Source organism: Schistocerca piceifrons, chromosome 1 (assembly GCF_021461385.2).
Source record: "Schistocerca piceifrons isolate TAMUIC-IGC-003096 chromosome 1, iqSchPice1.1, whole genome shotgun sequence".
NCBI classification, from domain to species: domain Eukaryota; kingdom Metazoa; phylum Arthropoda; class Insecta; order Orthoptera; family Acrididae; genus Schistocerca; species Schistocerca piceifrons.
The window spans coordinates 897,228,434-897,253,934 of NC_060138.1; the positions used below are offsets into that span (position 1 = coordinate 897,228,434).

The window sequence follows — 25,501 nt, forward strand, 5'->3', positions numbered from 1 at the left end:
GTGCATACTTCAATGTGAAATGCTTTTAATAATTTCCACAATGAAACTCTGTCTTGAAATCTGGCAGAAAACCCAAAGAGATTTTGGTCATATCTAAAGCACACCAGTGGCAAGTCTTAATCAATACCTTCACTGCATGATAACAACAATGAAGTCACTGATGACAGTGTCACTAAAGCAGAGTTATTAAACATAATTTTCTGAAACTCCTTCACCAAAGAAGACACAGTAAATATTCCTGAATTCCAGTCAAGAACAACTGCCAGGATGAGAAACACAGAAGTAGATGTCCTCGGCGTAGCAAACCAGTTTAAGTCACAATCCAGATTGTATACCAGTCAGGTTCCTTTCAGAGTATGCTGGTACAATAGCTCCGTATTTGGCAATTATATACAACCACTCACTCACAGAAAGATCTGTACCTAAAGATTGGAAAATTGTTCGAGTCACATCAATATCCAAAAAGAGGAGGAGGAGTAATCCACTGAATTACAGGCCCATATCACTAATGTCAATTTGCCGTAGGATTTTGGAACATATACTATGTTCAGATATTATGAAGTAACTCAAATAAAATGATTTATTGACACATAGGTGGCAAGGATTCAGAAAATATCGTTCTAGTGAAACACAACTAACTCTTTATACTCATGAAGTATTGAGTACTATAAAGAGGGGATGTAAAATTGATTCTGCATTTTTGGATTTCCAGAAGGCTTTCAACACTGTTCCTCACAAGAATCTCCTAACCAAACAACATGCCCAAGAAATATCGCCTTAGTTGTGTGACTGGGTTCATGATTTCCTGTCAGAAAGTTCACAGTTCATAGTAATAGATGGAAAGTCATAGAGTAAAACAGAAGTAATATCCGGTATTCACCAAGGAAGTTTTATAGGCCCTCTATTGTTCCTGATCTAAATTAACGATATAGGAAACAATCTGAGTAGCTATCTTAGATTGTTTGCAGATGAAGCTGTCATTTACTGTCTTGTAAAGTCATCAGATGACCAAAATGAATTGTAAAATGATTCTGATAAGATATCTGAATGGTGTGAAAATTGGCAGTTGACCCTGAATAAAGAAAAGTGTAAAGTTATTCACTGTTGTTTGTTGTTGTTACAGCCTTCCGTCCAGAGACTGCTTCGATGCACCTCTCCATGCTACTCTATCCTGTGCAAGCTTCTTCATCTCCCAGTACCTACTGCAACCTACATCCTCCTGAATCTGCTTAGTGTATTCATCTCTTGGTCTCCCTCTACGATTTTTACCCTCCATGCTGCCCTCCAATACTAAATTGGTGATTCCTTGATGCCTCAGAACATGTCCTACCAACTGATCCCTTCTTTTAGTCAAGTTGAGTCACAAATTTCTCTTCTCCCCAATTCTGTTTATACCTCCTCATTCGTTATGTGGTCTACCCATCTAATCTTCAGCATTCTTCAGTAGCACCACATTTCGAAAGCTTCTATTCTCTTCTTGTCTAAACTATTTATCATCCAATGAATATAATAGAGGGAAACATTCCATGTGGCAAAAATATATCTAAAAACAAAGATGATGAGACTTACCAAACAAAACTGCTGGCAGGTCAATACACACACAAACATACACACAAAATTCAAGCTTTCGCAACAAACTGTTGCTTCATCAGGAAAGAGGGGAGGAGAGGGAAAGACGAAAGGATGTGGGTTTTAAGGGAGAGGGTAAGGAGTCATTTCAATCCCGGGAGTGGAAAGATTTACCTTAGGGGGGAAAAAGGACAGGTATACACTCGCACACACACACATATCCATCCGCACGTACACAGACACAAGCAGACATTTGTAAAGGCCTTTACTTCTCTCTGTCTAGCCTCCCAACTGCACCTAGCTGACCTACCCTCTCTCCAGCTCATTCCTGTGCACTCCCCAGCTGCACTTCACTGTCCCCCACCCCTACCCTACTATCCCTCCCCGCCCTGCCACAGCCTCCTCCTTACCCCCGTCTAGTAATCATCATGCACTAGTGCTGCTGCTCGCACTGTGGCTTCAGCTTGCTCTGTGACTCAGTCATGTGTGTGAGAGCTGCATTTGCTTAAGTGTGTGTGTGTGTGTGTGTGTGTGTGTGTGTGTGTGTGTCATCTCTTTTTGACAGAGGCCTTGTCGGCCAAAAGCTTTCTGAAACAGTCTTTTTGTTGTGCCTATCTGCAACTCTGCATCTCTGCTATATGGTGAGTAGCAACTTTCCTTATCATAATATTGTTACTTTTCTATAGTAACGCTTTTGACATCCTTCTTGATGTGTTACCTCTCTTCCCAAAAGGTTCATTGTACCCACTAAACTTATGTCCTTCCTCTTCAATACTTCAGCCAGGTGTGAATAAATTATCAGTTGACCTATCGTTTCTACTTCTCAGTAATGGTACAACTTATTCAGAAATGCTAAAACTTAAGAAATTATCTGATTCTTTGATCAACTTCCCAGGTATGCTAACCAGCATTTGACGCTAGATTCTGGTACTTTACTTGCCATGTATTGTGTAAATTTGCATCTGGCCATAGCAGGAAAGGATTTTTCTTCAGTGATGTTGCTTTTTTCGAGGGAACAATTTTCAAAACAATTAATTCAAGCTTATGTGATCAAAGCAGACTTCATTATTTTGATTTTAGCTGACCTTTGTTCACCGATATCATAGCATAAAATAATAGGGTCTCAATATTAACAATATCATTAATATTAATAATTGATATTGTTGTGGTCTTCAGTCCAGAGACTGGTCTGACGCAGCTCTCCATGCTACTCCATCCTGTGCAAGCTTCTTCATCTCCCAGTACCTACTGCAACCTACATCCTTCTGAATCTGCTTAGTGTATTCATCTCTTGGTCTCCCTCTACGATTTTTACCCTCCATGTTGCCCTCAAATACTAAATTGGTGATCCCTTGATGCCTCAGAATATGCCCCGCCAACCAATCCCTTCTTCTGGTCAAGTTGTGCCACAAATTTCTCTTCTCTCCAATTCTATTCAATGCCTCCTCATTAGTTAAGTGATCTACCCATCTAATCTTCAGCATTCTTCTGTAGCACCACATTTCGAAAGCTTCTATTCTCTTCTTGTCTAAATTATTTATCATCCACGTTTCACTTCCATACATGGCTAAACTCCATACAAATACTTTCAGAAACGACTTCCTGACACTTACCTCTATACTCGATGTTAACAAATTTCTCTTCTTCAGAAACACTTTTCTTGCCATTGCCAGTGTACATTTTATATCCTCTCTACTTTGACCATCACCAGTTATTTTGCTCCCCAAATAGCAAAACTCATTTACTTTAAGTGTCTCATTTCCTAATCTGATTCCGTCAGCATCACCCGATTTAATTCGACTACGTTCCATTATCCTCGTTTTGCTTTTGTTGATGCTCATCTTCTATCCTCCTTTCAAGAAACTGTCCATTACGTTCAGCTGCTCTTACAGGTTCTTTCCTGTCTCTGACAGAATTACAATGTTATCGGCGAACCTCAAAGTTTTTATTTCTTCTCCATGGGTTTTAATTCCTACTCCGAATTTTTCTTTTGTTTCCTTTACTGCTTGCTCAATATGCAGATTGAATAACATCAGGGAGAGGCTACAACTCTGTCTCACACCCTTCCCAACCACTGCTTCCCTTTCACGCCCCTTGACTCTTATAACTGCCATCTGGTTGCTGTACAAATTGTAAATAGCCTTTCGCTCCCTGTATTTTATCCCTGCCACCTTCAGAATTTGAAAGAGAGTATTCCAGTCAACATTGTCAAAAGCTTTCTCTAAGTCTACAAATGCTAGAAACGTAGGTTTGCCTTTCCTAAATCTATTTTCTAAGATAAGTCATGGGGTCAGTATTGCCTCACGTGTTCCAACATTTCTACAGAATCCAAACTGATCTTCCCCAAGATTGGCTTCTACCAGTTTCTCCATCTGACTCTAAAGAATTCATGTTAGTATTTTGCAGCCGTGACTTATTAAACTGATAGTTTGCTAATTTTCACATCTGTCAACACCTACTTTCTTTCGGATTGGAATTATTATATTCTTCTTGAAGTCTGAGGGTATTTCACCTGACTCATACATCTTGCTCACTAGATGGTAGAGATTTGTTAGGCCTGACTCTCCCAAGGGTGTCAGTAGTTCTAATGGAATTTTGTCAACTTCCAGGGCCTTGTTTCGACTTAGGTCTTTCAGTGCTCTGTCAAACTCTTCATGCAGTATCATATCTCCCATTTCATCTTCCTCTACATCCTCTTCCCTTTCTGTAACATTACCCTCAAGTACATCGCCTTTGTATAGTCCCTCTATATACTCCTTCCACCTTTCTGCTTTCCCTTCTTTGCTTAGAACTGGGTTTCCATTTGAGCATTGATATTCATGCAAGTGGTTCTCCTTTCTCCAAAGGTCTCTTTAATTTTCCTGTAGGCAGTATCTATCTTACCCCTAGTGAGATAATCCTCTACATCCTTACATCTGTCCTCTAGCCATCCCTGTTTAGCCATTTTGCACTTCTTGTCGATCTCATTTTTGAGATGTTTGTATTCCTTTCTGTCTGCTTCATTTACTGCATTTTATTTTTTCGCCTTTCATCAATTAAATTCAATATCTCTTCTGTTATCCAAGGATTTCTATCAGCCCTCGTCTTTTTACCTACTTGATCCTCTGCTGCCTTCACTAGTTCATCCCTCAAAGCTACCCATTCTTCTTCTACTGAATTTCTTTCCCCAATTCTTGTCAATCGTTCCCTAATACACTCCCTGAAACTCTCTACAACCCCTGGTTCTGGCAGCTTATCCAGGTACATCTCCTTAAATTCCCACCTTTTTGCAATTTCTTAAGTTTTAATCTACATTTCATAACCAATAGATTGTGGTCAGAGACCACATCTGCCCCTGGAAAAGCCTATTCATTATTAAACCTACTCCCGCATTACTCCTATTTGAGTTTGTATTTATAACCCTGTATTGACCTGACCAGAAGTCTTGTTCCTTCTGCCACAGAACTTCACTAATTCCCACTATATCTAACTTTAACATATCCATTTCCCTTTTCAAACTTTCTAACCTACCTGCCCAATTAAGGGATCTGACATTCCGCACTCCGATCCACAGAAAGCCAGTTTTCTTTCTCCTGATAACAATGTCCTCCTGAGTAGTCCCCGCCCGGAGATCTGAATGGGGGTGCTCTCAGGAAAAATTAATATTACAATTATTAACAAACTTGGAGTTTCCATTGTTGTAACGGATTTAGATACATTTCTCAACAGAGTATCATGGAAGAACTGTGGTCCCTAGGTTTCTGACCACAAGTTGTCAATATCAATTCCCCTGGCACAAAAAATGTATTTTTATATAAAACTGCAATGAAAGTATCTAGATCAAGTTGCATATGTCTGTGTGTGTCAACACACAGTTTTATGTATTTCAATATTGTGTCATTTACAAACAGCAACCAAGCACTAACAGTGCTGTGAATTTTCATGTCACTTTGGTTCTGTAATCTTCTAAGTATATATATGATATGATCCAAAATCTTTCATTCTGTACAGTTTTCTCCAAATTCTGAACAGCCCACAAAACACTCACCTTGTCATCTACTGTCTCCGTCCAGGAGTTCAGTTCTGTTCTGAAAGAGAAAGACCCAACCAAAGGAGATTCCAATTAATAACTGGGATATTGTATAAGAGGAACTATGATCTAACAGGGTGGAAATGGTTTCTGATCGTCCCGGCTCATCTTCAGCCAGCTATCCTGAAGTTTTTCCATGACACGTCAACATCTGGTCACCCGGGATTCTGCTCGTCCATTAGATACTACTTATATGTCAGCCACTGTAAGGAATGCCAGCATGGAAGCATGTGCTGCAGTTACCTCCAGGGCATTTGGTTTCAGTTCTGTCTATAGCAGCACAATTCCACCAAATTTGAATCAATCTCTTGGCAAAGTTCCCAAGCCGAATGATATGCTGGCTTTGATAGAAAGATCTCTCTTAAAATTGCAATAGTTCTTGGTATAACTTCTTTTACTCTCACTTGATTCAGCACTGTCTGTGTCTGGAATATAATCAAAGTTACTAGTTCCTACTTATTTTTCAGATTCATTACTCTGGACTGTTGCCTTGAAACTCACTGCACATGTCCTAAATATTCCATAACTACTTTGTCTGGCGTCTTAAGGGCCATGAACTGCAGTGCATGCAATGTAGTACAGGTGTTAGCAGCACATGCTGGTGTCCTATGAGTTGCGGTCTAAATTCAACCACTGCCAATTATTCGTTAGTTAATATTTATCATTTCTGGAAGGTTAAACTCACCCACCTGCAATTATTTATTGGTTAATATTTATTATTTCTGGAAGATTTTTGAAATTTCTTAGCTTTGTAATGTGATTTTTGAAATTTCTTACATTTGTAATGTGATTTTTGAAAATTCTTATGTTTGTAATGTAGCAAAATCTTTGGGAGGGGGGGGGGCCATGAAACTCTTGGGAGTAATTTTTTAGGCTAAGATCAGTATCCAATCATCCTACATTGATTGAAATTAAGCTTAATGAAAAGTTCAAACAAGCAGGTACTAGTGACATGAAAATATCACAAGATTTTCATAACAGTACAGTGAAAAATAATGATAGCATGTTACAAGATTCACATAAAAGCACAGTAAAAAATAATGTTAATATATTGCAGCAGAATATCAGGGGATCGAAAAACAAAGTACATAAGCTTCTTGTTTGTATAGAAAATTTAGAAACTGAGGGTGGAATAGGTGTACTATGCCTGTCTGAACACCATATAGTCACAGGTATGGGAAAGGTAAATGTAGATAGATATAAGCTTTCAACACATGTAAGTGGAGACACTATGGAGAGAGGAGGAGTTGCCATATATGTTAAAATCAGTCATAGTGTGAAAAATTTGGAAACTAAAAAATTTGTCATAGAGCAACACATAGAAGCATGTGCACGTGAGCTTAAACTAAATAAAGTCACTTCTATGATTGTAGCTGTGTATAGGTACCCATTGGGAAATTTTCAACTATTTTTGAAAAACTTGGATTCTTTGTTGTGCTACCTGTCAGACAAAGAAAAGCAAATTACTGTTTGTGGGGGTTTCAGTGTAGATTTTCTAAAAGAATCTGATAGAAAGCTTGACCCTGAAGTATTACTCGGTTCTTTCAATTTGACATCAGTTATTGACTTTCCTACTTGGAAGGTAAAGGAAAGCAGCACACTGATAGTGATGTTTTCATAGACCAAGATAAATTCAATCAAATAAAAACTTTTCTTATTAAGAATGGTCTGTCTGGTCCCGATGCACAGCTAGTTACAGTATATGATATGGCTCCATACGGCAATGCAAAACAGTCCTCCAAAATAGTGCATTCCATTAACAATTAAACACTTCAAAATTTTAGGGAAATCTTGCAACAGTTAGACTGGGATGAGGTGTACAGGGAACATGATGCTAATTTAAAATTTAACCTATTTCATGATACCTTTGTGAGTATATTTGAAAACATTTTCCCTAAGAAAACAATGACATATAATTGTAAGAAACCATGTAAAAAGCCATGGCTTACTACAGGGAAAAAATATCTTGTAAACAGAAAAGGGAAATGTATCTTATAGCTAAGAGGAGTAATGATCCCAAAACAATGAAACATTATAAAAACTACTGCACTGTATTAAGAAAAGTTATTAAAAAGTCCAGAAGTATGTGCATTATGTCTGAGAGTAGCAAATCTGATAATAAAATTAAAACAATTTGGAATATTGTGAAAAGGGAAACAGGGCAACTGAGAGCACAGGAAGACTGTATTTCTATCAAACACAATTAAATGTAGTTAACAAGAAGTCAGAAGTAGACAACATTTTTAATAACCATTTTTTAAGTGTTGTACAGAAAATAGGTTCCAGTTATTCATTAGAAAATGCAAGGCAGTATATGGAAGAGGCAGTACATATGCAATTTGATAAAATTGAAATTCAACCCACCTCTCCTACTGAAATTAGGAAAATAATAAATTCACTCAAAAGTAAAAACTCACATGGGATTGATAGCATTTCCAACAGAGCACTAAAAGCTTGTTCTCAACAAATAAGTAGGATTCTCAGCCACATATGTAGTAGCTCACTGAAACAGGGAATTTTTCCAGATAGACTGAAATATGCTAGTGTTAAACCATTGCATGAAAAGGGAATAGATCAGATGCTAACAACTACTGCCCAATCTTACTTCTGACAGCTTTATCCAAAATTCTTGAAAAGTAATGTATTCAAGAGTAGCATCACATATTTGTAAAAATGAATTACTAACAAAATGTCAGTTTGGTTTTCAGAAAGGCTGTTCAACAAAAAATGCTATGTATGCTTTCACTGATCAAATATTAAATGCAATGCATAACTGAATATCACCCATCGGGATATTTTGTGATCTGTCAAAGGCTTTTGATTGTGTGAATGATGAAATGCTTCTAGATAAGCTTCAGTATCGTGGTATGAGTGGAACAGTGCATAAGTGGTTTAATTCATACTTAACTGGAAGAATGCAGAAGGTTGAAATAAACAATACAGATAGTCTACAAAAACCAACAGAGTCCTCTAACTGGGGAGGTATCAAGAATGGTGTCCCACAGGGGTCAGTCTAGGGTCCCTTATTGTTCTTAATATATATTAATGACCTGCCACTCTATATTCTTGAAGATGCGAAGTTAGTTCTTTTCGCTGGTGATACAATTCTGTACAGTGAATGGCATAACACCATTGATAAATATAGACTATGAACGGAAGTTGGTTGCCAAGGTAGAATACTCAAAATTTCTGGGTGTGTGCATTGATGAGAAGTTGAACTGGAACAAACACATCGATGATCTGCTGAAATGGTTAGGTTCAGCTACTTATGCTAAAAGGGTGATTGCAAATTTTAGTGATAATATATCAGTAAAGTAGCCTACTATGCCTATTTTCATCCATTGCTTCCATATGCCATCATATTTTGGGGCAATTCATCATTAACAGAGAAAGTATTCATTGCAAGTGTGTAATCAGAATAATAACTGGAGCCCACCCAAGATCATCTTGCAGACATTTATTTAAGGAACTCAAGATATTCACAGTACCTTCACAATACATATATTCACTTATGACATTTGTTATTAATAACCCATCCCAATTCAAAAATAACAACGAAGTGCATAGCTACAACACCAGAAGAAAGGATGATATTCACTATTCTGGATTAAATCTCACTTTGGCACAGAAAGGGGTGAATTATGCTGCCACAAAAATCTTTGGTCATTTGCCAAATAGTAATAAAAGTCTGACAGATAGCCAACCAACATTTAAAAGCTCCTTCCACTCAGTAGATGAATTCTTAGAAATGAAGTACCGAAAAAAAAAATAAATAAAAAAAATATTAAAAAATTAATTAATTATTTTGTGTAAATAAAACTTATGTTAAAGTGACACGTTCCACGTTATTACGAAATGTCATATTCATGATATATGGAACACGGATTAATGTATGTACTCTCCATCCAGGAGTTCAGTTCTGTTCTGAAAGAGAAAGACCCAACCAAAGGAGATTCCAATTAATAAACGGAATATTGTATATGAGGAACTACGATATAACAGGGTGGAAATGGGTTTCTCATCATCCCAGCTCATCTACAGCCAGTTATACCAAAGTTTTCCATGACATGTCAACATAAGGTCACCCGGGCTTCTACTCATCCATTAGACACTGCTCAGATGTCAGCCACTGCAAGGAATGCCAGCGATGGAAGCATGTCCCACAGTTACCTCCAGGGCATTTTCTTCCAATTCCACCTCTGACAGTATAATTCCACCAAATCTGAATCAAGCTGTTGAAGAAGTTCCCAAACTCGACAAATAGGAACCAATAGATAATAGTCTGCACTAACTACCTCACCCAACATGCTACCACCGAAGCTGTAGTGACTGCTGAAGCTCAGGAATTTGCAAATTCCCTATATAAAAGAAAATTCTGAAGCCCTGAGTACCTCATGTGATGTCCTCTGACAGTGGAAAAGTTTTACAGTTAAGAATGGTATCAGAGTAATTACATGCTGCGGCAGCACCCATTTCAACCAGACAATACTCAGATTGACAACAGGAGCCCCTCATCATCATAATGGCCAAAGAAAGAAGACAGCTAATTTACATGTGGACACTGGACACCTGGGAGAAGCACTGAGAGCAATATAATGACAAGATCTAACCAGTGTCAAACAGCCTGGAAGACTTGGTATGAATTTCCATGACAGTGTGGAAAGTGGGACTATTGGAAAAGTTACTACAGCATTATTTTGGGCCATATCAATTGTTTCTTGCTTACTGGATGTCACGCATGAAGTCAGGTATTACAATTGTTCATCAAGAAGACAAAAGATCAGAGATACTGTATCTTCCATATGAAGCCCTGCTGCAGTCCTGAGGCAAAGGCTGACAATAGGGGCCACGGGAATTGAAGACTCACTTGGTGGTGGAGAGGGAGGGGGGGGGGGGCTATCTCTGACACTCATCATAGTGAAGAGGATAGTACAATACAACTGTAAAGTAAGAGCTGTCAGTCACAAAGGACCAATGAGAAGTTTTGAAAGAGCATGTTGCTTTTCTCCAGAAGACAGAGGAATGTTGTGATCTGTGCTGCATGCGGTGTGGCACAGCATCAGTTAGCATCACTGGCTGGTATGCTGTGAATTGCCAGTTCAAACCCAATTACCAGAAATTATTTGTTATTTAGTATTTATCGTTTATGGAAAGTTATCAAACTTTCTTGCATTTGTAACATTTGTATCTCGTGGAATATTTTATGTCTGTACAAATAGCAGTCCTCTCAGTCCAGGAATTCAGTTCTGTTCTGGCTGTACATTGGTGTTTGTAATAAGCATGCTTTCCAGTGCTAAATGCTGTATTTCATCCATGATCCTGCTTTCAGATTTGAACTTGATCATGGTTATGGTATGACAATAACTGTATCATGGATTACCCACAGCCAAGCAATTCAAGTGTAAAAAGACGCAATAATCACTTCAAAAGCTACAGCATACATTGCAACTCCACATCACAGTTACATATAACATAACTGTCTATTTGCTGATCTCTAAGATGATATACATACATAAAGAAACATAAAGCTGCTGTGGTTTCAGGTATACAGGGAGAAATAAAAGCAATAAGCATAGCTACAGTTCTTTAATTCTTGCAGTGCAGTCTCTGCTGAAAGGAAATAAAAGTCACAACATTTAAAAGTATTATGTTTATAACATTGTTGTTATAAACCGACAAAATTTCAAAATAGCCAGTTTGACTGCTTCTTTGGTTCTACAGATAAAGAGTGCAATCACTTTAGTGAAACATAGTTTGTATTGTGTCAAGAGGACAGCAAATGAAAGCAGAATGTAATGTGTCATGACAGTAAAAGAACAGATCCATTTCCTGAAAAACTGGGTTCATTCTCCACTGCACCAATCCTAGTTTGGTTGTGTTGTGGTTCCTGGAAACCTTTCACTGTAAATGCCTGGATTTAATACAGATCTCATTAGTTTGCTACAAACACATCCAGACAGTCCAAAGAAAGCTTCTGTGCTACTGCTAATGAAGTTAGTAGGATTATGATGTGTTCAATAATAATATTTATCAATTTGCTTGCACTCACACCTTTTCTGCTGCCTTCTGTATCCAGTGGGATATAATTATATGTTGTTATAAGTATTATCAGAACAAATACCCTGCCAAACAACAGAAAAATGCACTCAACAACACACTTAGTGTTATGTTTACACTGAACTTTCAACTGTCTCCTTTCTCCTAGAAGTGCTAGTCCTGTGGCATAACAGAAGAGTCTCTGTGGATCTTGTAAGGTAAGTAGGCAAACAAGTAGAAATCAAGTCTGCCCATGAGATTTGTACACATTGTGCCGCCTGCAAAAGATGGGAATCCTGGTTGTAGCACTCTTTCAACATATGATTTGAACATATGATTTCAAACTGTCACGTATGTTCATCATAGCGTATATGTAATCTCAAGAGTTATTTTTGACTGTAGCAGTACTGAAATATAGAGTATGTAGTATAACTTAGCATAATCAGTACAAACTGTAAAGTCCCACTTGAAGCTGCATGAAATGCATTGTTTAGGATGTGGACTGTTGTCTGAATTTAAAGAATTATATTTAAAATATTACAGAGCTGATCAATCCAAATGACACTTAATATTGAGTTTATTAAGAGTGCTATTACTATTTTGTCATAGACTCATGATAGCTTCAAGGCTTACAAGTTCACTACTGAAGCTGGGATGGAAGTATTGGAGGGAACATAAGAAGTTAATAATGTCTTAACATGTATGCGACAACTTTAAATTCATGGATGTAGCTGAAATTCAAATCAGATTCCTGCCATCCATGGGCAGCACACCACCAATTTTTCCTTCTGAGCACAGCTCACAGACTGTCTCAAAGCCTTACTTTCCTGTCCCATCCTTATTCAGCAGATACACTCCCAGCAGATTGTCAGATTAGCACCGGTGAGAGAAGGAATGTAGAGGAAACTTGGACCTACAGACAGCATTAGGGTTTTTGCTGACAATGATTTCTTCTTTTTCCATGCCGGGTACATGCCGTGTTGGAAAACTGTACACTGCACCAGGATTTGAACCTGCATCCATATCTTTCTTGGGCAGTCTGCTACCATGTATACTATGCAAGGGCATCTAATGGATCAACTTTAAGCTTTAATTAGCCTTAGGCTATCCTCAACTCAATCTCAGCAAAAGTTCTGGGGCTACAGATAGCCAAACTCGCCACTCTCTTGGAAATGCTAGTCTTGCAGCACCATAGGAAAGCCTCTGCAGAGTACAGAAGGAAAGAGAAAAGCATGTAATAAGCTGAAAGTCAATGTTATTTTTGTGATGCAAGAGTTATAAGGGTTTTCTCTGTTTTATTTATTTTTTCAAATTAATAAAATAAATAATTTATTTCATTTGGTACTTCCATCCTGGTGTCAGCCTTTTAACTTACCACCACTGACATGATTTTCATGTCAAGTGTTTTAAATGTACGTGTCTAGCATTAAGCAAATGCAATGAAAGTGTGAAGAGTTTAATATTGCTTCTGCCATGAACTGCACAATGAGGAAAAAGTTAATAGCAGAACAAAACCTGTGACGTCTGGGTGTACCCAGATAGCTCAGTGTTTGAGTCTCATGGCATACAATTTTAATGCACCAGGAAGATTCAACTGTACAGTGGCTTTAGGAGTAGAAATGTAGAAGTTGATGACAGTGAGAGAGAAGAAAGAGGGTTGTACACAATTTTAGCACAGGGCACACTTTTCTAGAATCGCCCACAAATGCTGCTAAGCTTAATGTCTTTGTTTTAAGGAAGGGACATCAGAAAGAGGCCTTATGTTCTCATGTCATGAACTGAAATATTTTGGAATTAAACAGTAGTATTATAACTAATGTGCAGTATGCTGGTTTCCATAATCTTACATCCCATCTAAAATCATCATGTTGTGAAGAGGAGAACCACAACAACCCTCATTAAAGAAATTTTCACATACCTTCCATTTCAACACGTCCTTCATTAGATAGGTTCCCACCAGCCAGACGAATTTTGTGATCAACTATTATTGAGGAACAGTTCCTTTCATCTGATCCATCACCACAGTCATTTTTCCCATCGCAAACCTACAAAAATATGGAAAATCTATGAAATGGTATTTAAGTGACATCACAAGAGAAAGAACTGGCACTTAAGTGCACACACACACACACACACACACACACACACACACACACACACAATGAGTGCACACACACACACACACACACACACACACACACACACACACACACACACACACACAAATGGTGTGATGGGAAAGAGGTGGGGGAGGGAGGGGTAAGTGGCAGGGAGACGCAAGGGTTGACAGAGTGTAGTACAACAAAAGATGGGCACAGGCATACAGAACTTGAGAAAACTCATTCTATTGCTAGTACGATCAATAGAATGTTATAGATGGAGATATTGGGGAGGGGGGATAGGTTATTGGGGTGAGGAAATGAGTGGGTGACTGCAAAGATCCTATTAAAAGTACTACATGCCCTTCAATGCTTGCTCAATACCTTAGGTCCATCACTGAATCTTTCTCGTAACCTCCACCAACTGACCCCCCACCCCCCTCCACTCCCAGTTTGCTGCACCAAAACGTAATTCTTCCCAAAATTTTGCTACTTTAACCACCCTGGTCACCCTAGTGTAAATAAATAAATCTGATGTGACTGCATAAACTTTTTCAGTGTATTAACTGATGATATTCTTTTCAGGACTGCAGCCAGATCACATAATTATCTAGAAACAATGTTCAAGTGGTCTATCTGGCTGCCTTCAGGTGAGAACAGTGCTTCTTAATCTCAATGGAACTTGTTCCTACCTCAATCAGCAGCCATTTCACATGTCATGGAACACCAACAGTGTATGTGCCAGAATTTGTTGCTGCTGGCCTCTGATGCAAGCACGGTGCATCATCCCTGTGGTGAAAACTAGTAGAACTATATCCATGTACGTGGATTAATATATTCAACTGCCTGAGTCAAATACCACTGTTTATTTATACCAGATATACAGGGTTCCTCATTTTTTACCATTAAAAGTAGCTCTTGCCTCTCTTTGAATAGTCTGCCAGTCTAATTTTGATTGATTCCTTTAAGACACATACCAATAGAAAGACAAAGGGGCTACTATCCATTTTTCATCGCATATCATCCTATGTCCCTCGATTACACAGTGCTCCATCACTGCAGGATTTCTCAGGTTGTAGTAACTGTGTGTGATAATGGTGCTCAACACATGTCCTGAATTGCGTGAATTTCTGCCAAATATACATTTTCCCACAATGGCAAGGGATTTTGTAAAAACTGGACTTCCTCTCCTATGAATTGTCTTTAACCAAACCAAGGAGTGCTGTTATGCTATATCTCTTTCAAGTCCTTCCAATCTTTGAAGATACACCCCAGTATATGATTGCATAGCAACCAATACACACATTTACTGGTTCTGGTGACAGTCCAAACTTTAAAGCATGACAAATCTGTTTTTCAGCGTAGTCGTTCTCCTTGAACATGATCTTAATGTGTTCTAGCTCCTATGTGGTTTCAAAATGGGAGATCTCATAAGCCCTCATTGCTAATGTCCTCAGGATCCCCGTGCATGACCAGGCTGTACATGACTGTTTTCTACAAATACTGTGTCCCAAGTCCCAACATCCTTTCTGTAAACCCATTCGTTCAGAGATGAAAGCTTTCAGTACTCTTTGACCTTTTTTGTAAACTTGGTGCTGGGATGAAGGCGATTAAAATGATCCAGGAAATGGTTTTAAGCGTCTAGTCCATATGGCATTTTATCTATTTGTCGTTGCTGTTGTGGTCTTCAGTCCAGAGACTGGTTTGATGCAGCTCTCCATGCTACTCTATGCTGTGCAAGCTTCTTCATCTCCCTGTACCTACTGCAACCTACATCCTTCTGAATCTGCTTAGTGTATTCATCTATTGGTCTCCCTCTACGATTTTTGCCCTCCACACTGCCCTCCAATGCTAAATTTGTGATGCCTTGATGGCTCAGAACATGTCCTACCAACCGGTCCCTTCTTCTTGTCAAGTTGTGCCACAAACTCCTCTTCTCTCCAATTCTATTCAATACCTCCTCATTAGTTAAGTGATCTACCCATCTAATCTTCAGCATTCTTCTGTAGCACCACATTTCAAAAACTTCTATTCTCTTCTTGTCTAAACTATTTATCATCCACGTTTCACTTCCATACATGGCTACACTCCATAAAAATACTTTCAGAAACTACTTGCTGACACTTAAATCTATACTTGATGTTAACAAATTTCTCTTCTTCACAATCACTTTCCTTGCCATTGCCAGTCTACAATTTATATCCTCTCTACTTCAACCATCATCAGTTATTTTGCTCCCCAAATAGCAAAACTCATTTACTACTTTAAGCGTCTCATTTCCTAATCTAATTCCCTCAGTACCACTCGATTTAATTCGACTACATTCCATTATTCTCGTTTTGCTTTTGTTGATGTTCATCTTATATCCTCCTCTCAAGACACTGTCCATTCCGTTCAGCTGCTCTTCCAAGCCCTTTGCTGTCTCTGACAGAATTACAATGTCATCAGCAAACCTCAAAGTTTCTCCATGGATTTTAATTGCTACTCTGAATTTTTCTTTTGTTTCCTTTACTGCTTCCTCAATATACAGATTTAATAACATCGGGGAGAGGCTACAACCCTGTCTCACTCCCTTCCCAACCACTGCTTCCCTTTCATGCTCGTCAACTCTTATAACTGCCACCTGGTTTCTGTACAAATTGTAAATAGCCTTTCGCTCCCTGTATTTTACAGCTGCCACCTTCAGAATTTTAAAGAGAATATTCCAATAAACATTGTCAAAAGATTTCTCTAAGTCTACAAATGCTAGAAATATAGGCTTCCTTTTCCTTAATCTATTCTCTAAGATAAGTCATAGGGTCGGCATTGCCTCATGTGTTCCAACATTTCTACTGAATTCAAACTGATCTTTGCCGGGGTCGGCTTCTACAAATTTTTCCATTCATCTGCAAAGAATTCGTGTTAGTATTTTGCAGTCGTGGCTTATTAAACTGATAGTTCGGTAATTTTCACATCTGTCAGCACCTGCTTTCTTTGGGATTGGAATTATTATATTCTTCTTGAAGTCTGAGGGTATTTCGCCTGTCTCACACATCTTGCTCACCAGATGGCATCTATTTATAAAGATTAATTTTTTTGTGACAACATTTTTCTCAGTAGTCTGTGACTATGTTACAAAATAGGTTATATTTTTAATTTATTATTAATTTATACCGGGTATGCTGTGCACATATTTCCATGCTGTAGTTTCAAATATTCCTTGAATCCTTCAATTACTTTTCCATTTATTACCCTCATGATTTTCAGCTATTACAAATATTATGCACCATTGTATTAAACGCCAGCATCATTATCTGAGATACCATCAACTATCGGGTTTACACAATGAATTTACAGTCTTAATGTACCTATAAACATAACAGATGGTCCAATCACATTAATGTGACCACCACCTTTGTTCAACATCAAAGTATTGTAACCACTCACAGGTGGCAGCACTAGAATTGGAGAGCATATAAAGTGTGTCAGGGGGACACAGAAAACAGTGCAGAAGTCATCATGCAGAAACAGCAATTTACTTGACTTCAAAATGGCATGATCATTGGGTTTCAGGCGAAGGGTGGAAGCACTTTCAAAATGGCTAAGTGGGTTAACTTTCACATGATGTTGTGGTTGTAGTATACAATGCATGGTAAAATGACACCATTCAAAACTAATGTCAAAGTCACTGTGGTGCACCAAGAGCTGAAGATGACAGGAGTGAATGACGGCTGTGAAGACATTTATGGGTAAACAGATGTGCAACTGTTGAGCTACTGAAGACCTAGATGAACCGAGGGGCTACCAATTGTGTCTCCTCTTAATGGCAGTTCATTGAACATCGCTGCTTATTGGCCTCAGCAGCAAGCACCTGTTTCTTGCACCCTTGCTGACTGCTCTTCATTGTCAATGAAAGCTGGAATTTGCTGACCAATACTGCAAAGGATGTCCACTGAGCAGTGACAGTTGACCTTTTCAGATGAATCATGTTTTATGTTCCATCAGACACATGGCCGTTGGTGTGTACAGCATGAAAAATATGAAATCAAATAGCCTGGATGTATGATGGTCTGGGGAATGTTTTGTGGCATTTTCTGGGTGATCTCATCATTGTGGAAGGGACATTGGATCAACGCAAGTATGCATCCATTCTATGGGGCCATGTACAACTCCACATGCAGTTTGTTCTTCCTCTGCACAATGCCATCTACCAGCAGGACAACACAATGTGTCACACAGCCTGCAGTGTACGTGCATAGTTCAAAGAGCACCAGGATGAGGTTACCATACCACAGAGGACACTGAACTCCCCAGATTTAAACCAAACCAAGAATGTGTGGAACCACTTCGATTGAGTTGTTTGTGCCATGGATCCTTAATGAAGAAACCTAGTGTAGCTGGCCAAAGCATTGGAGTCAGTGTGGCTCCACATCCCTGTAAGCATCTTTCAGAACCTCACTAATTTTCTCCCTGCACATCACATAGTGGCCATTGCTGCAGAAGATGATTATTCAGAATTTTAAATGGTGGTTATATTAATTTGACTAGACAGTGTAAATACCAGTGCTGTTGGTTCTCACTGGCAATGACTCAAGCAGCTCTAGAACAGATGTGCTCTAAAAAATTTAAAATAAATACTTTAGTTAACTTTATATTATTCTGTTTAGAAGTTAAAAAATTTAACAATGCATCAAAGTGTTTCACGAATAACTACAAACTATCAGCTTGAGGCAGGTGTATTGTGATAATTGCTGTTCACTTTCTAAGAGTTTTTAATCCTGTAGCACAAGCTTCAAAATTCTTATCATTGTAATACATAGGACTGTCTTGGCTCCTCCTTAGTATAAGATTCAGATTTCAGTAATTTACAATTCATTGAACTGTCATTCTCCTCTCCTCTCATCTCATCTCATCTCATCCCTCAGTGTGGGGGAGGGGAGGGGGGATCATTATGTATGCCTTACCCCTACAGTATACCTTCCAGACATGATAAAAACAATATTATGGGAAGAATATATTGCTAGCCACCATATAGTGAAGATGCTGAGTCACAGACAGGCAAAACAAAAGACTGCTAAACAAGTAAGCTTTCAGCCAAAAAGCATTATTCTGAATTAGGCAAAAAACACCCACACACCTATTCATGCTAACGCAACTCATACAGACATAATTGCTGTCTCCGGCTGCCGACGCCAGACTGAGTCATCGTCATAATCTTCTGCAGTTTCTAACCCCTGGCTAGGTCTGTTTAGTACATGAGCCTCTCCATCTTTTCCTATCCTCCCACACATTTCTCTCTTTACTCCAACCCAGTCTTCTCTCTTCATCTCTCCTTCAGTCCAGTGATCCACTTGCCTCTCAGTCTTCCTCTAGATCTCTTGTCTCCTACTGTCATTTCATGCACCTATCTTCTATCCTGCTCACTCCCATTCTTTTAACAGGCCTATACAATCCTAATCTTGTCATTTCTATTGTCTCTTGCATGGATATCTCTTTTATTCTTTCTCTTAACTTATCATTCCTTACTCTATCCATTCTAATGAGTTTTATTCTGCTTCTTTGAAATTTCATTTTGCAAGCCTGTATCCTACTCACCTACCTTTTATTTCATTACCCAATTTCCTGATGCATATGTGAGTACTCTCAGTATAACAATTGAATGCTGCTGAATGGCATGTCCTTGCTCTATACAAGGCTTCTTGCACTGCAGGAATCCCTTTTTACTAATCTCCTTATTTTCCTCCCGTGATCTTCTATTATGTTTCTCATGAATTTGAAACATTTCACTTCCTTTAGTACTTGTCCCCTAAAACTTACATCCATTACTAATCTCTAGTTATTCCTCACTGTCACCATCACTTTACATTTCCTTGCATTAAATTTCAACCCATCAGTCCCACCACTCCCTCCCATACATTTAGCCTTTCTTGTACTACTCCTTCTCCATTTCCCCACACCGTTAAATCATCTGCAAACACAATTGTGTTCACATTTTCATGTCCCTTTGGTGCTGCCATTGCTGTCATTGTCTCATCTATAATGATGACAAAAGTCTCAGCGAAGTACACTTCCTTCCTTCAGTTTATTCTTCAGTTCAAACCAGTCTGTCTTCTTTCCTCCCACTTTTACACAACTCACACTTCCTTGAGATATTTTCTTCATTCTTCTCATAGTCAGCCATCCTATTCCTATTTTCGGAAGGGTTTTCCAGATCTTGCTTCTTTTAACACTATCACATGCCACCTCAGTTTCTGAGAACACCACTACAAAGTCCTTACCATATTCATGGTGTCTCTCTTGCAGTTGTCTTACATTAAAAATCAGATACATTATTAATCTTCGTGGTCTAATCCAATAGTGTTCCTCTCTCAGTCCTCCTTCTACTCTCTTCCATATTCTCTTTTCCAGAACATTCTCAAACACCTTGGTAAAATGCCACATCAAAATAACTCTGCTATAATTTTGACATATTTTATTGCAAATCTTATTAAAAATTGGTACTATGATTCCCTTTTTCCAGTCTTCAGGTGTCTTTCCTTCTTTCCATACTATTCTTATGACCCAATAGAGCCTCGTCACTCCAACAATGCCAGTTGCCCCCACTATCTTTATACTTATTTCATCCAGTCTAGGTACTTTTCCTCTTTTCATGGTTTTTATCACTTCCTCTTCTCATTTTCCTCCCATATTTTCATTAGGGTTTAATCAAGCAATGGAAATTCCAGGATGGAATAATGACAATATTATGAAAATGATATTTGCTACTCACCATATAATGGAGATGCTGAGTCACATATAGGCACAACAAAAAGACTGTCAAACAAGCAAGTTTTCAGCCAAAATGTTCTTTCCTGGAATTAGACAATACACAAACACTCACATCCAAATGCAACTCACACACACATGACCACAGTCTGGCTGCTGACAGCCAACAGCAGTAGTTTCGCTGTGCCTATCTGCGACTCAACATCTCCACTATATGGTGAGTAGCAATCTATCCTTTTCATAATATTGTCCATTATGGTTTGGTAATTCTTCAAAATATTCCTTCTGTAGTTTCTTGATTTTCAGTACATTCTAAATTTCCTTTCCTTCTTTATTGATCTCATGATACTTTCCATCAAACTTCTCTTCTTAGCCTTAATCATTCCATAGTGGACCTTCTTACTCCACTTACTGTGGTGTTCCATCATTTTGTGCACTATTCGATCCATTTCCTCTCCTTTCCTATTCTCTCTTTTCTAGTCCTCACCTTCTTCTCAGTGTACATTAATAATAATAATAATATTCATTCAACATCAGATAACCAAATACAACCCCTAGAAATAATATGGTTTCAGGACATCATACAGATTATTCCTCTGAATACGTCAGTTTGTTGTCGTGCTCTTCAGTCCAGAGACTGGTCTGATGCAGCTCTCCATGCTACTCTATCCTGTGCAAGCTTCTTCATCTCCCTGTACCTACTGCAACCTACATCCACCTGAATCTGTTTAGTGTATTCATATCTTGGTCTCCCTCTATGATTTTTACCCTCCACACTGCCCTCCAATACTAAATTGGTGATCCCTTGATGCCTCAGAACATGTCCAACCAACTGATCCGTTCTTCTAGTCAAGTTGTGCCACAAACTCCTCTTCTCCCCAATTCTATTCAATAACTCCTCATTAGTTATGTGATCTACCCATCTAATCTTCTGCATTTTTCTGTAGCACCACATTTCAAAAGCTTCACATTTTGAAAGCTTCTATTCTCTTCTTGTCCAAACTATTTATCATCCATGTTTCACTTCCATACATGGCTACACTCCATACAAAACTTTCAGGAATGACTTCCTAACACTTAAGTCTATACTTGACTTGGAGTTACTGTTTTCACATGCAATATTATTTTTAATATATATATAGACCTATAATAGTAAGCTCACCTAATACTGGAAACAGGTTCTACTTGGTTCTCTAGGTTTGGTACCACAAATAATTCTGATGGCTTTTTTCTGCAGTTTTAATAATGTGGTTCACTTGCTTTCTGTTGTTGTGCCCTCTATTTCTTTCACATAGTTTAAGTATGATAAGCAGATTTTAGTACACACATATCCTTGAAATATTAGCTACATTTCTAGACAGCACACAGGCTATGGAAATGCATGTCTCATTTGAGATTGTCCTGGATTTTGACTCCTAAGAATTTTATACATTTTTCCTTTATTACAATGTCAGTTCCTATGGACAATTTCATGCAAAATTCTATTTGTTTCTTCGTGTTAAATTCTATTATTGCTCTCTTTGAAGCACTTACATTTAAATGGCTTTCATTGAAATACCTCAGCATTTCATTTGTTATGCTGTTGCACAGCACATCCAGGTTGTCATAGGCTTTGTGTTTGTACATAGTTGATGTATCATCTGCATATCATTAACAGAAATCAAGAAAAGAAGGAGTCTCAACATGGAACCTTGAGGCACTCCATATCTGATATCACCACTGTTTGTTTCAAGCAACACAAATTGTTTCCTGTTGCTCATTAGGATTTTATTAACTCACAGCCAGTTCCTCAAATACCCAGGTTCTACAGCTTGTCAAGTAATATGGTGATGTTGACACAATCAAAAGCTTTTTCTATGTCAAGGAACACTCCAATAATATACTAATTGTTCTCTATGGTACTTATTATTTCACCTATTAATTGTGCTCTGGCCACTAAAGTTGACTTTTTTTTCATAAAGCAATTCTGATTTTCAAATATTGCATTGTGTTCACTCGGGAATGTCGTCAGTCTAGTAAAAAAAGAAGCATTCTCAAACATCTTAGAATATGCACGTAAGATTGAGATGGGTTGGTAGTTTCCAAGATTTATCACATTTCTCCTAAATTGAGGTTATTTGAACTATCTTTAGATTGTCTGGGAAACTACCTAACACAATTACCTCATTTACTGCTATCACCATGGCCTCAGATATGTTGTCCACAAACCTTTTTAATGCATTGATGGACAATGCAACATAGCCTGCTGTATTTTTTAGTGACCATACTATGTATTTTATTTCCTTTCTGTTAGTTGGGGCCAGGTATAGCCTTTGTTTGACTGGAATGCTAAATATATAGGATGAAGGTTGTTGAAATAGTCTTTGATAGATTTTCCAACAGTAGAAAAGCACTCACTAAAAACATGTGTGATTTGATATTAGCATTTGATGATAATCTCTTTACTGTTGACAGTATAATCACTAGTTGATTTGTTCTTACAATTTTCTAAACAGCTAATCCAGTATTAGTACAGTTGCTTAAAGGTGTGAGAACATTTTTACTTTTAGTTTCTGACAGCACATCTTTGTAATAATCATGTCAGTTCTTAAGTTTAAACTTTAGTCTACTATTATTATTATTCTTTAGTTCTGCACATTGGAAAAGTCAAAGATTTTCTCTTAGTGTTTTCACTTCATGGTCATTTCTGGGAATGAGACATTGAAGCAATAACAAAAATTTGATGCAAATTCACTGAAAGTAATGCAGTTCTTTTCATCCATTGTAAGCTTTTTGTTGAGATCTTCAAAGATGTCATTTTGGGTGGTTTCTTTTTGGTGCTGATGTGAAGATTTTCAGGTTCTATCAGTATGTGTGCAGCATGATGGTCAGAAATGGCAAGCTTCAGTACTGATTCATTGTAAGTAAAGTGAGAAATGTTAGTTATAATGTTGACAGTCATGATTTTATCCTATTGACCTCTCTTGTGGGCTCATTTATTAGAAAAGTTGAGTTAAACTTAACTAATGTCAGCATCAGTTTTTTCGAGCTGGTGTCAGTAGACAGCAAGTCAGTGTTTATAACTCCAATTAGTATCATGTTAAACCAGCCACTTTTATTATATATAAAAACAAAGATGAGGTGACTTACCGAACAAAAGCGCTGGCAGGTCGATAGACACACAAACAAACACAAACATACACACAAAATTCAAGCTTTCGCAACAAACTGTTGCCTCATCAGGAAAGAGGGAAGGAGAGGGGAAGACGAAAGGAAGTGGGTTTTAAGGGAGAGGGTAAGGAGTCATTCCAATTGTTTTATTTAGTGTCTATGGCAGTGGTTCCCAACCTTTCTCAGACCATTACTCCTTAGTGTCATCAGATATTAGCTAGTACCCCTGCACCCACCCCTTGCCATCTGTTGCCCTCCTACCCCCCCCCCCCCCACCCCCACCCCACCCCACCCCACCTCCCCTGTGGTATCACCAACTGGAGCACCCAACAGAACTGTAAAATAAAAGACTTTTCTTGGAACAAGTTTATTTTTAAAATGATGATACTTAGTTTGTGTGTGTGTGTGTGTGTGTGTGTGTGTGTGTGTGTGTGTGTGTTAGAATGAATGAAGAAGGAATTCATGATGTGATGCATTGTAAGTGCTACCTACCACTCCTTCTCAAATTAGAAAGCTAACTAGCTGCAGTGAGGTTAGACAATTGTTACAAAAAAAAACTTCTCCTACATTACTCCTCTCCATCTTGGCACTTGCTTGACCTGCACACAGCAATGTCATTTAAAATCACACACGTGCAGACGTGTGTACTTACATATTGTTTATAAATCACTCGATTGCTGTACTCCTCACTTCTGAACCGGCTGAAATTTTTTACTTCTGGCTGTTAATGCCTTGTATCTAACCAATCTAATAATAATAACACCACTGTGTACAGCATTATAATAGCCCTTAAATGTAGTTACTGCTCAGTGTGCTGTCAATTAATTCATTTATCTGTCTTGAAGCGCATAATGAAGCAGTTTCTGTACTTCTGCAGTTACTATCTACAACTTGGAGAAGACATTTTCTTGAGATATTTAGTGTTTGCTGTGGGTGAACTATGTGAAGAACCCATAAGCTCCACTGCATTAATGCTACTAATGGAGAAAACCTATTGATTATTTATATGATCAGTATTAGAGTCTTACAAAATTGTTATAATAGTAATGATCTTTTCAAAACAATTTAGTTTTGTGACTGAAACAGAATAAGATCATTTCGTTCTTAACCCTTAGAAAATTTCATTTTATTCCTCAAGGGGTAGTCATCCCCAGGTTGGCAACCACTGGTCTATGGGAGCAAGAAGGTCATTAAGAACTTAAAATATCTAGGCTACCACATGGAGGTCTACACACCCCTATAATAATTATGTTCTTTTTCTTTCATTTGCAGTTAATTGCTGCTAGTCCTATTATACTTAAAGTTCTGTTACATTAATCTGAATCTAAGTTTGATTTGCTGAACACAGGTTGGAGGTGTCACTCTGAACAGTTTGCTTATTTTTGAGACTAAGAAAAATCTACAATATGATATTAAGGCTGAGTTTCACCTGCTGGACCATACAGGGTTATTTAGGGATACCAAGCCGGCCAACCAGCTTTAAAAGTTTCTTTAGATTTCCAGCATTGGCTGTTTGTTTGGCATATCCTATATGTGTGGGTTCTGCCATTCCATGGGAATACACTTATTTACACCAATTTCTCTAAAATTTCATCTAATTTTCTTGACAATTAATTTACTGATAATGTTTTTACCTCATTTATCCATGCACATGCCATTAGTTGTATGCAGGACACTTTCTAGATTGGCGACATTTACCAGAAACACATAGTAAAATTTACTACATATGGTTTTAAGCCTAGCGTTTATTTTATGTACTTCAAGTTCACAATAGGCTGCTCTATTAGATCATGTCTCTGTGTAATGTTAACAGTTATTTTAGCACCAATTAACT

At 38.1% G+C, this 25,501-nt stretch overlaps 1 protein-coding gene across 4 annotated transcripts in view; it reads right to left on the bottom strand.

Annotated features, from left to right (window-relative positions):
* LOC124716918 (serine protease svh-1-like) overlaps positions 1 to 25,501 on the bottom strand; it is a 470,384-nt gene that overhangs the window by 157,168 nt on the left and 287,715 nt on the right. For all 4 annotated transcript variants that reach the window (XM_047243502.1, XM_047243517.1, XM_047243493.1 and 1 more), the window contains one exon: positions 13,593 to 13,719. In XM_047243502.1, the coding sequence (XP_047099458.1) occupies positions 13,593 to 13,719 (127 nt within the window). The remainder of the gene's footprint in view (positions 1 to 13,592; positions 13,720 to 25,501) is intronic.